Genomic DNA, 13,148 nt, shown 5'->3' with positions numbered 1-13,148 from the left:
TTATTAAAAAATTAAAATTTTTATTACACATCCAGATGTTTGGATATTGACTGGGAAGTTTAATCTTGCTTCACAATGTATTAATGAATCTTTTTTGGATTGGTTTTTTAGATTGTCTAAATTATGTAGACAATGTAATTTTGTTAATGACGATCGCATTAAAGAAAAATTGAGAACATCTAGTGTAAATGACAATATAAAAAATAAATTAAATAAAAATATTAACTACACATTAGATGAAATGATTGAAATAGGAAGAAAATTAGATAGTATTTACATTAAATCAGAAAGTGACAATGTTAACCCTTCAATACTCCGGTGGGGTGTAGGAAACCCCAGGCATGCTGGAAATGATATTGCATAAAAACGGTTAATTATCATGATTTGGATTCTTCAGTAGCTTCATCAAATATATCTTAGAATCTATATTCCAAATTTCACATATTTTGGTTGAGTAGTTTTTAATATATAAGCATTTTGTGACTGCTTGGGGTTTGTGAGACCCCACCGGAGTAAATTCGTAATTTTTTTTTTAATTTTTTTTTTAAAACTTTTATAATTATAAATATATACCACTATATTATAAAATTTATTAAAACGAAATTTGAATATAGCATATTTTGAATGAGATATATGAAATTGAAGACACAAATATTTTTTCTGGTGGAGTTATTTTATGTTTATTTTCTCCAACAAACTCATTTTTTAAATTATTTCTATCATCTACTATGATTTTTGCAGATTCTGAAAGTAAATATAAACTATATAAATGTAATATTTTTTTGAGGTGATTTGGATAATATAATTAATAGTGAGGATGAAGATTTTATGTATGATAGTGATCATGATACACAATCTGAATTAGATGAAGAAGAAGATATATTAGCTGAAACAGATAATAAGCTTAAGTATTATTTAGGTAAATATAAAATCATTTATCATAGTATATTTCTCTTTAAAATTAGCTAAAAATAAGGTTACTTAATGGAAAAAGTTGTAAGTCAAAATTATAATCAATATGAAAGTTTTACAAAAGAAGTTGATATAACTGAATTCAAAGCATTATTGGGAATTCTTTATTTAGCTGGAATTTTTAAATCTAACCATCAAAATATGTCTGATTTATGGAAATCTGATGGGTTTGGAATTGATATATTTAGAGTAACAATGCCTCTTAAAAGATTCAGATTTCTAATTCATGCAATGAGATTTGATGACATATTAACAAGAGAAGAGAGAAATGTGGTAGACAAAGCAACACACATTAGATATAAATGTTTTTGTCAAATATGCAAAATAAATTTATGTTTAGAACACATTAATATTTTATGTAACAAATGTTTTGATTGTCAAATTTAACATATTTCAATGTTCAATATTTTTTTTATATTTGAATTTATCAGTGTAATTTTTTTAATATTGAAGAATAAAGATCCATGTTATGAATTATCAGGATTATATGATGGATAAGTTATTTTTTGAATTTTTAATTTCCAATTTAAAAAAAGTAAGCTTTTTTTTAGAAAATATTGGCACAAATTATAATTATCCTCACCATCTTTAATCTAAACTTAAGAAATAAAAATAAATAAATATTTTATCATGAATATAACTGGACATATATACATTTGAAATTGGGGTCTATTAAACCCCACCGGAGTACTAACGTCATTTTTTTCACCGGAGTATTGAAGGGTTAATTATGTTTTTAGTAGGGATAAAAAATTTAATAAAAATAATGACAATAATAGAAATAATGATAAGAATTTAGATATCCAAAGTATTTCTAATAGGAATGAGATTAATAGTAACTATAATAGACCTAATTATTATTCGAGGCAAAATTTTGACAGTAGGAATAGAAATCATGGTGATAACAATTTTAGTAATGTTAACGACAACAGGAATAGGAATTTTAGTAACGTTAGAAACAATAACATAATAATAGTAACTATCAAAATTACAGTTATCGGTATAACAACAGCAACAGAAACTTTCATAATAATAATCATCAATCTTATAACAACAACTATGGTAGAAACAACGCCTGGTTTAATTATAATCAGAGGAGGCAGATTCAATGTGACGATCAAAATCATAATAATTACCGATCTTACAACAACAATTCAAGTTATGAAGGAAACAACAGGTGGCATAATAATAATAACCAAAGAAAACAAATCGAATATGACGATCGTAATCGGAAGGATTTTAACCAAAGAAAACAAATCGAATATGACGATCGTAATCGGTGTAAGGATTTTAATCAAAGAAAACAAATCCAGTATGATAATCAAAACTTCTGCGATAGCAATAATTGTAATATGAACATTGAAGAAATTGGGGAAAATAAAGTTGACATTGCCAAAGATAATAATGAGAATGATTTCAATGTCAACAACCTGGCTGAAAATACAGACAAAGGTGATGACAGTGCTTTTATGACTACTTTGAAATTAAATAATTTTACTGCTACTATGCAGGTCGACACTGGATCAAAATATACCATCATATCTCATGATATGGCTAAAAAAAATTGGTATAAGAGAAATGAAGAAATCCAGTTTGCGGCTTACAGCCTACGACGGAAACTTGATTAAAATCATCGGGACAACTCAGGTTAAAGTAAGTTATGAAGGAATCACTAAATATTTACTAGCAGTAGTTGTAGAGTCGAATCTGGATCAATACCTTTAAAAATATTTTAAATAAATTCATAGGAAATGTCGATACCAATTATAAAGACGAAATCAATAAACTTATTAAAGGTTGTGAATCCAAATTGACTAGCGAACCAATTAACAAAATTAATGTCAAATTACATTTAAGATGTGACGCCCAACCTAAAATAATACCACCAAGACGTATACCGTATTCAAAGATTGATCTTGTGGGCGAAGAACTGAAAAGATGGATACACGAAAAAATTATTGAGCCTGTAAATGATGTGCGATGGGCGAGTCTTATAACCGCCATATACAAAGATGATGGGAGCATCAGGCTTTGCGCAGATATTAAAGACACTATAAACCCAGCTCTCGAAGACTTTAGATGCTCACTTCCACGTATAAATGATTTTATAGTTAAACTTTCAGAAGGAAAAAAATTTACCAAAATCGATTTCAAAAATGCTTCTACAAGTTCCGATTGATAAAAATAGAAAATTTTTGACTATATCTACACATATGGGATACTACCAATTTACCAGACTTCCTTTTGGGTTGAAAACTTCATCTGCTATATTCCAACAAATCATGGATCAGATTTTCGGTGATATGAAAGATGTCATATTTTATATTGATGACTTATTAATAACTGGAAATAACTATGAAGCACATTTAAATAACATCAAAAAGGTCTTTAATATTATCGTAAGGGTTAGTACCTAACTTTTTAAAAAATAAAGTTAGGTTCCTGGGTCACGATATAGATGACAAGGGGATTCATGCTAACCATGATAAAATTGAAGCAATAATTAAAATGCTAGAACCAAAATCAGCTGCTGAATTGTCAATATTTCTTGTAATGGCTGGTTATTATAGAAAATTTTTGAATAACTTCGCTGATATTGCTGCTCCGTTATACAAAATGGTCAACAAAGAAAGATGGGAATGGAACTTAGAACATTCCAGAAGTTTTAATAATTTAAAGAAGCTGATTAGTCTCCCGCCAGCACTGACGTATTTTAATCCGGAATTGCCTAATGGGATTGCGACTGATGCATCCAAATCTGGATTAGGGGCTGTACTATTACACACAGAGAGAGATGGCAAAGAAAAACCCATTGCTTTTGCGTCTAGAACCTTGGCAAAATCAGAAATAAATTACACCAATATTGAGCGTGAGGCTCTTGCCATAATGTTCACAATTAAAAGATTTCATGAATATTTGATTGGGACTAAATACTAGCATCACGGACCATAAACCACTAGTCCACATTTTTACTATGGGACTCAAGGACAATAGTACCATGTCCTTAAGGTTGTAAAAGTGGAATATCGCTTTAGGGGGTTACGACTTCAACATAAAGTATAAAGCAGGTAATTACAATGTTGTTCCTGAGTGCCTCTTTGCCACAAGAATGTCATGACGAAGTTGTTGAAAATATCACTATAATAAATGACTATGGGGTTTTACCTATCAATTTCAATCAAATTCGTGATGAAACTTTGAAAGATATCGAATTAAAACAAGTCATAAATGATATTAAGAACAACAGGCCTATAAAGAATGATATCTATAAAAACATTGAATTGGAATTAAGTATAATTAAGGATTGTCTTTACAAAAGCAACAAAATCATAATTCCGTCTTCTATGAGAAAAAATGTACTACAATCATTACATGATGGTCACTTGGGAGCAGGAAGAATCAAATCCTTAGCCAAAGATCACATGTGGTGGTCTGGTATAAATAATGATATAGATATGGAAGTGAAAAGTTGCGACGATTGTAACATATATCACGATAATCCTAAAAAAATACAAAAACCTTGGGTTTCGGCAACCAAGCCATTTGAAAGGATACACATAAACTATGTGGGTCCGTTCTTCACAAGAAATTGGTTGACAATAGTCGATGCTTACAGTAAGTTTCCAATCATTGTTCCTGTTAAAAATATTACGACCGATGTTACTTTAAAAGAAATTTTTAAAACTATTTCGTTATATGGAAAACCCGAAACTATAGTTACCGATAACGGCACTAACTTCACACTAGTCATTTTGAAAAATTTTGCAGTGATTATGGTATTAAACATGTGCTCACATCTGCTTATCATCAGCAATCCAATGGCCAGGTAGAGCGCATGGTAAGAACGTTCAAAACACATATGAAAAGGAATATCAAAATTGACTTAGACATTGCACTTGAGAAATTTTTATTTAATTACAGAAATACGCGTAATGACACTACAGGAGTTACACCGTCTAAGAGGATGTTCAACCATGATATTAGAGTGAAATGGGACTTATTGAGACCGTTGGAGGAGAAGGAGAATAAAATAAACGTTACTTTACCACGAAATAGAACCTTCAACACAGGAGATTTTGTTTGGTATAAAGTACAAGGGAATGACACGTGGGACAAAGGGACAGTTTATTTGAAGGAAAGCGACACTATGTTCCAAGTCTATACAGAAAAAGGTATTACAAGGAAACACCTGGTCCAATTAAGAAAGAGAGAATGCTATGACACATTTGCATACCATGACTCTCCTAAGAAGGACGGAAGTGAGGACAAAAATATTAAAACTAATGATAAAAATATTGTAATACCGACTCCTAGACCGATAGGAAGTAGACACAAACCTGTTTATCTAAAAGATTATATAACTTAGTATATTAAAACATGTAAAAATAAATTAAATACTAAAACATGAAAAAATAAATTAAAGACTAAAACGCAAAATAAAAATAAAAACGCTAAAATATCATATAAAAAATAAAAACGCTAAAAATTTATCTAACAATCTTGTTGATTTATCATCCTTTTATTATTCTAACATTAATTATTCATATATTCTGAAATCCTATTTAATAATGATAATTTTACAATTGGTGATAATAACAATTTTGTAAAATTGACAATGATAACGACGGAGCTTGACGACGAGCCAGCGTACTCAAAACGATATTAACAAACCAACGTGATAGAATCAAGCCAACGACTACAATGACTTATGAACGACTTGAACAATCAAAATGAACTACCATTTGAACGACATATTTTCTATGAGCGCTCAGATGGATTATGGGAAGGCTTTTCAGAAGAAGGGGAATGTTGATTGATTGATTTTTTTATTTAACTTAAATTGTTATTATAGCCTTAAAATATATATTTCGTTTAAATTTTATAACACATATATATATATACCTTATTTTATATTTATTTTTAGTATCATTTTTTAGTTTTAGAATAAAATAATTATAACCTAAAACCGTTTTTCTTACCATCGTTATTGTTATATAACAATAATAAATATAGAACAGAACAGTTACTAGATGAGGCTTATCGCAACACAAATCTATTTGACACATCTCTTCCCCCTTCTACCAAGCAGAAAGACTGGGTGCGCCCATGATTGTAGGTACAGTTGATTATCTTTGCACCAACTTGCAATCTGTCTACCGTTCCGATTTCTGCATTTAACATTGGTTAAGGTCTATGAATGAAATCTAATCTAGAAACCTTTGCTGGAATTCAAAAATCAGGAATCAAAATCTAAATATAGGTTTAGTAGCTATATATCTGATCAATATTATTTCTATCAAGTTATCATTACCACTCTTACCACTTTTAGTTCTCAAGCCCAAGACCTGATAAAAAGGGAAGACGAATTTCGATCATAAGAGAGCACCCAAAAGAAGAATTTTATCAAATATAATGCTGAATTGTAATTCATAATTAAATGTTTGTAAATAATGGTTGTTAGATTTTATTAACAGAACTTTCTATAAATTTCCTTCATTAAGGCATCCCCGTATATCTGTTTATTTTTAAAAAATAAGAAAATTCCTCATAAATATTGAATCTAGGAAAAAAATTCCCTGGAGAATAATTATCCGGAAAAATAATTCCCTTGGAAAGTAATCCCCCGGAAAAAAAATTCCCACAGAAAATAATTCCCCGAAAAAAATTTTCCCGGATAATAATTACCCCTTTTTTTGATCCTATAAAATATAAAATTATTTTAGAAAATTAACAAAATAGGAAAAAAAATCACCGGAAAAAAAATCTCCAAATATAATATTTAAAATTTTTGAGAAAATCAACAAAATAAAAAAAAAATCCTGTAAAATTTTTCCAAATAAAAATTTCCCTAACAAAATTCCTAACCAAATTTTTAAATTATTATAAATTAACCCTAATCAATATAATGTACATATAATGTTATGACCTTATCCCGAATCCAGGCTTGGTGAAAATTAAACAAAACAATATTTATAAAACAAATGAATTGGATACCTAGTCATTGTGATATTAAATATTATTATAAGCTAAGTAATGATAATGGCCAGCCAGATTTTTTATTTTGGCCCAGATTTATAAATTCATACCATTTTTGACCAATTTGCACTACTTTAAATAAATCAAAATGTTTTTTAAATTCAAATTCCCTTGAAGATTTGAGGAGAGAGTTAAATAAATCTAGTTCACCTTTACACATTTTCATCAACTTTTAGATATTTTTTGAAAATCAAATTTATATTTATTTTTATACAAATATTCCATAAAGTTTTTAGAAATATATTAAAAATTTTAATCAGTTGAGGCTGAAAGGCTTTCCGCGATTGCCTTCAAAAATAGTCAGCCAATTTTTCAATTGGTATAATTTTGTTATGCAATATATGAAGTCTTTTTCTGATAATTTTTAGAATATAAAATATATTGTGTTACGTCATAAATTTGATTGTCATGTTGGCAAAAATAATAGTATGACTTTTACTAACTCTTAAATAGCGCCCTTTTTGTTTACTAATGGGTTATTAAATGATATATTTATATCAGAGACCTGCAGGCCCGGCCCTAAGCCCGGCCCGGGCCGTATTTTAAATTTTTTAAATATACCCGGGCCGGGCGTAAAAATTTTTTTAAACATATCCGGGCCGGGCCGAGCCTAAAAAATTTTTTTTAAATATATCCGGGCCCTTAATATTTTTTATAAAAATTTTTACATTATGAGTTAATGGTTATAAGATTATATTATATTATAGTTATGATTAATATAATACTGGGTGATGGTTAACACTACCTAACACCCACAGATCGATCTAATTATTAATTTCCTGCAAATTTATTCAAAGTATTAATATATTTTTTTATAATTCATATCTAAATTTTTACAACATATTTTACCAAAACAATCAAATAAAGGAATATCTTAAATAAGCCCCAATATCAAGTATTATTAATATATTTTTTTATAATTCATATCTAAATTTTTAGAATATATTTTACCAAAACAATCAAATAAAGGAATATCACTTCTTGAAGTTTGTAATACCTTTCAAAGCGAAAAAGGAGAAATAAAATTGATTTTACTTAATATAAAGCATTTTTTAATTGAAAAATTTGTTTTACACAAGTATCATTTTATTTCTCTTTTTCTCTGTCCCAAATTCAAGCAATTACGTATGTAGTCAGGGACAGATGGCAAGATGACGGAAAACTATATAAAAGATTATATTAAATTACAAGAGGCTCAGAAAGTATATGAAATACCATCGACCAGTCAAATTACGACTGTTGTTAAACAAACTGAATCGTTTTATGACAAATGGGGCGATGGTAATTCTGGTAATATGTCAATACCCGATGATGAATATTATAATTACATAAATAATAGATGAAACGTTTAAGGTGGATAGTTAGAGTGGTGGGCAGCTCATCAAAGCGAATTTCCAATTTTATGGCAATTCCTCCTTCAAGTGCAAGCTGTGAGCGGAATTTTTCCACTACTGGGAGAATTCTTGAAGAAAGAAGAAGTAATCTTCAACCTGAAAAGGTAGATATGCTTCTCTTTCTTCGTGATAATTTGTGAATTTTTAATATCTTTCTTGAGTATAGGGTTTCGTCAATCATGCTGGTTTATTACTTTGCAAACTGTCAAATATTTATTGCATTTATTATATTTTTGAGTCATGAAAGTTTTTAATCCAACATTTTTCATTATTTTTTTTTACAATATTATATAATACAATTATCTTCTTTTGTTAAAAATTTATATTATAAAATAAATTATATTATATTAATATTGAGCAATTAGATTATATTTTCAAAATACTATTTATTATACATGCATTTTTTTAAATGCGATTTATTTTTATTTTATAAATTAAATAGTAAATTAAATACAATATATTATATTCTCAAAATATTTTCCATTTTTATAAATTAAATATTAGTTTTATTTTTTAATGCAATATAAAATATAGTATATGCTCAAAATATTATTACCATTTTTATGAATATTAGTTTTATTTTTATAAATGCAATATAAAATAAAGTATATGCTCAAAATATAGTTTTATAATTTTTATAAATTCAATATAATATTCTCAAAATATTAGCTTTTTACATGTATTTTTTAAATAATAAGCGATAATACTCGCTGAAAAATATGGTAAAATACCTCATAGGTGAATTTTTGTATATACCAGGTCGAATATAATTTTAAAAAATTCCGAGCCGAGCCTGAAATTTTTTTTTTAAAAAAATATCCGGGCCTAGCCGTAAAAAATTTTTTTTTAAATATACGGGCCGGGCCTTAAATTTTTAAATCCGGGCCGGGCCGTGCAAATGGTGCCTCTGCAGGTCTCTGATTTATATATAAATTCTGTGGTGAAATAGGAAATTTGCAATTCAACCTGGTCTCCTCTATTTGATAAAAATTATTTTACTGAAGTATTTAAAGCCTACTATACGAATTTAACTGCTGAATACAAAATCAATATAAAACTTGCTATATTATATTTTTTACTTCCCAATTTAAATTAAATACTGCCAAAAATAATGAAAAATGCTTACAATTTTATTCAAAAAACATCTATTTCACAGATTATCAGCGCTAATATTATATATTTTAAATCTTATAATTATTATTTTGCTTATGAATTTTTTTTAAAAATTTGGAGAAAAGAAATAATTATATTTTTATTTTATCATATCATATCAAGCACGTTGGTCATAGACCTGCCCAAAGTGAGCAAACGTGAATTACATGGAGGCCCGCCCTCCATATAATTATGCCGATTTTTTTCTCAAGGATACCAGCAAACCTTGTAACTCAGTAGTTTTATCATAAAAGAGTGGAACTACACCCTATCCGATTATAGTATTATTTAGTTATGAGTAATATAAGAGACAGGCTCGTAACCAATGGGGGGGAAAGGGGGGAAATTCCCCCTCCCCCATCCCAAATTTGACTGTTTTCATAAATTAAGCTAATAAAAATTTTACCCCCCCCCCCCCCAAATCAAAATTTTACAAATATTTGAATATCAATTTTCCAACATATTATTCAAAAATATTAATAAAATGGAAAAATATTTAGTCAAAGAGATTGAAATCAAACGATATTTTATTTTATTATTATATATAATTATTTTATTAAATTCAAAATTATTAGTGAGTTAGAATTAATAAGTATTTTTAATAATATTTTAATTATTAATATATATCTATAATTTTTTTAAATATTTTTCATTTTTACTTCCATTTTGTAGAACAGAAGAAATAGAAATACAAAAATTAAATAAGGCTGAGCATGAAAAAAAGTAATGTGTCGTCAGAAGCGATATCATTATTGAATTCAATTGATCAATCAGAGTTTATCATTGCTGCTAGTTACATCAATAAATTTTTTTTTAATTCACTACTTTGTAGAAATTTACAAAAACCAAATTTAGATTTGGTTTAGGTTATTGATTTGGCGGAAAATATATATGAACAGGTAGATACAAGAAGAATGAATGTAGATAAATATTTTCATAATATTTATCTAGACGTTGAATCGTAGGCTAAATTTTATGATATAACACTAATTAAACCTCGTCTAGCACCTAGGCCATTATTGAGATGTAAAATAAATATTGGCTCAACTGAAGAATATTATAAAATATCCATTTTCATCCCATTCTTAGAAACTTTTTTATCGCAAATAAAAGTACGGTTTTTAGATAAAAAAAACAAGTCTATAGCAATCTTCAAGTTTTATTACCCAAAGATCCTTCTTCGTTTTCTAATGCCACTATTGGTAAAATTAAATATTTAGCAAAATTTTATTCCTATGAGATTGATACTGAAATATTTAATAAATGGATTCGAATTGTGGTATAAATATTTATTACATTTAGCTCTTTTACCTGAGCATGCTATTGATGCGCTCAATCGGTGTAAAGAAACCTTGGCTCAATTTCCTAATATTTTGAAGTTATTTTATATTCTTGCATGCTTGCCTATTACAACATGTACGAATGAAAGGACATTTTCCAATTTGAGAAGGTTGAAAACATATTTACGAAGTACTGAATTTCGGCTAAATGGGTTAGCTCTGTTAAATATCCACAGAGATTTGGTTCCAACGACAAACGAAATTCTTGATGAATTGGCAACATTCCCACGAAAATTAAAAATCACATTATAATTATAGAAAATATTTTGTATAATATTGTATTTGAAGAAGTTAAAAAAAACTTGTTAATTTAATTATTTTCTAGTCAATATTTTATACATACTACTATTAGCATTTTCAATAAAAAAATTATATTCTACTTATATTGTATGTTAAGCTAAGGCTAGTTTTTAAAGCAAATTTTATAAAGAAAATGACATTATACTTTATTTCAACTTTACATTTAAAAAACTTTATTAAATATAATATACCTAACATGAAATAATAAAAAATAGGCTTGTAATATCCATAAGCACGAATTAGTAAATAATAGTTAAAAATAGAAATATAATTATTATTAAATTATGAATAATTTAATAGAATAGCTAAAATATAAGACCCGACCGAAGGCCGGTGGAAAGCTGACCGAAGGCCAGGTAAAAGGGGTTTGGGGCGAAGTCCCCAAAAAATTCCCCCCCCCCCTATAAGAAAATCCTGGATACGCCACTGAGAGAGAAGATAGAAGAAAAGATAAGAAAGGAAGGCTTCTTCCAAATACAAAATAGTTATTATTTAATTACCTAGGGTTTATTGAATTTTTATTTTTAAAAATATACTAGTATTTTAAATATTTATTAATTTTCATATTATGAGAAATATCTAGTTAAATTTTATTTTAAGTAATAATTATTTATAATTAAAATTTAAATAACCTTAATATACCTTATTACTTTATAACTGACTAAAATTGGAACTAATATCCATGAAGTATCTTACTATCTTTGCTTAAAAAATGGTTTCCTCTCAATTAGTTCTCATTTAAATAAAAGTAATATCATTTCTTAAAATTCCTTCAACAGACATTTATTATATAGAAGCTGAATAACATTTCTTAAAATACTAGTAGTTAAATAATATTGGAGAGCTTTCTTAATATAACTTAAATTATCATATTAAATATTGATTAATTATATATAAAATAATATTATTTATTAAGTGCTAACAGTTAAAGAATATTGGATGACACTTAAAATATCTATAAGGAATAATATTGGATACAGACTATTTCTTTAACCAAATTTTTTTTTTGTATTTAAGTTTACCTTAACATTCATTCGTCAGATGTTCATAGATAAGTCTTAGAATTTTTTTATAAGTTTTCCTATCAGCAGAAGCTAGCTTAATGAATAAAATGATATATGAAACAATGTTTTCACCTATTTTTTCAATTTTAAATTGTAAAATCTCTTCCATAATTTTCATCTATTTCTATAAAATATATCATGTTTTCTTTCCAAGATGTCACAAATCTATACTTTATATGCTATCTACTAAATTATAAAGTATCAAAGCTACCAACCGATTTATCAATTCTAATATTTTATTGCCCTATATGTAGCTTAGAATTAAAACAGAAATAATGCTCAAAAATATTCCATAAACAGAAAATACTGAATATAATTTTTTAGAAATATTTTTGTTATTTTAGCAGCGGGATTATTTTTGATAATTAAAAGAAAGTTATTCGGGAAATTTTTTCCCGGTTTTGTTTCCAGGGATTTATTTTCCCCTATATAATTTAAAATCTAATAAATGGGAAATTTATTTCCAGCGAAATTTTTTTCGAGGAATAATTTTCTGTCGGAATTTTTTCTCCTGTTAATTTTCCTAGGATTTTTTTTCCGGAAAATTATCTTCCAGGGTATATATTTTCTTGGGATTTGTTTTCTAGGGATTTGTTTTCTAGGGAATTATTTTCCAGGGGATTTTTTTCCTGAGAATAATTTTAGGGGATTTTTTTTCCGGGTTCTTTTTTTGAGAATTATTTTCCGCTTACCATAAATATTATTAAAAATAGATACAAAAGTTAAAGATATTATTAATGGTAGAAAAAATATACAGCCTCAAGGTACCAAAGATCAAGAAGAAGATGTCATGCAGAAAAAAGGGGTGTAAAACACTTGGGTATTTTATTTCATGCCTGGTAACTCATATCGTCCGACCCCTAATTTAAATACAATAATAACATCCCAAA

The 13,148-nt window shown here is 27.5% G+C and overlaps 1 protein-coding gene and 1 long non-coding RNA gene across 2 annotated transcripts; both read left to right on the top strand.

The window, feature by feature from the left end:
* Nucleotides 1–703: 703 nt before the first annotated feature.
* On the top strand, nt 704–1,313 carry LOC135922605 (uncharacterized). The gene is made up of 3 exons (XR_010570973.1): nt 704–750; nt 813–919; nt 966–1,313. It is a non-coding gene; the product is annotated as an uncharacterized LOC135922605 (long non-coding RNA).
* Nucleotides 1,314–1,888: 575 nt separating this feature from the next.
* Nucleotides 1,889–3,151, top strand: LOC135930235 (GATA zinc finger domain-containing protein 4-like). The gene is made up of 3 exons (XM_065467021.1): nt 1,889–1,923; nt 1,967–2,424; nt 2,721–3,151. Exons 1-3 carry the CDS (start codon nt 1,889–1,891, stop codon nt 3,149–3,151), a joined length of 924 nt encoding a protein of 307 aa, XP_065323093.1.
* Nucleotides 3,152–13,148: the final 9,997 nt, after the last annotated feature.

The sequence above is a fragment of the Gordionus sp. m RMFG-2023 genome, chromosome 1 (assembly GCF_954871325.1).
Source record: "Gordionus sp. m RMFG-2023 chromosome 1, tfGorSpeb1-WG-v2, whole genome shotgun sequence".
NCBI lineage: Eukaryota > Metazoa > Nematomorpha > Gordioida > Chordodea > Parachordodidae > Gordionus > Gordionus sp. m RMFG-2023.
This window is presented reverse-complemented; position numbering and strand designations above follow the sequence as displayed.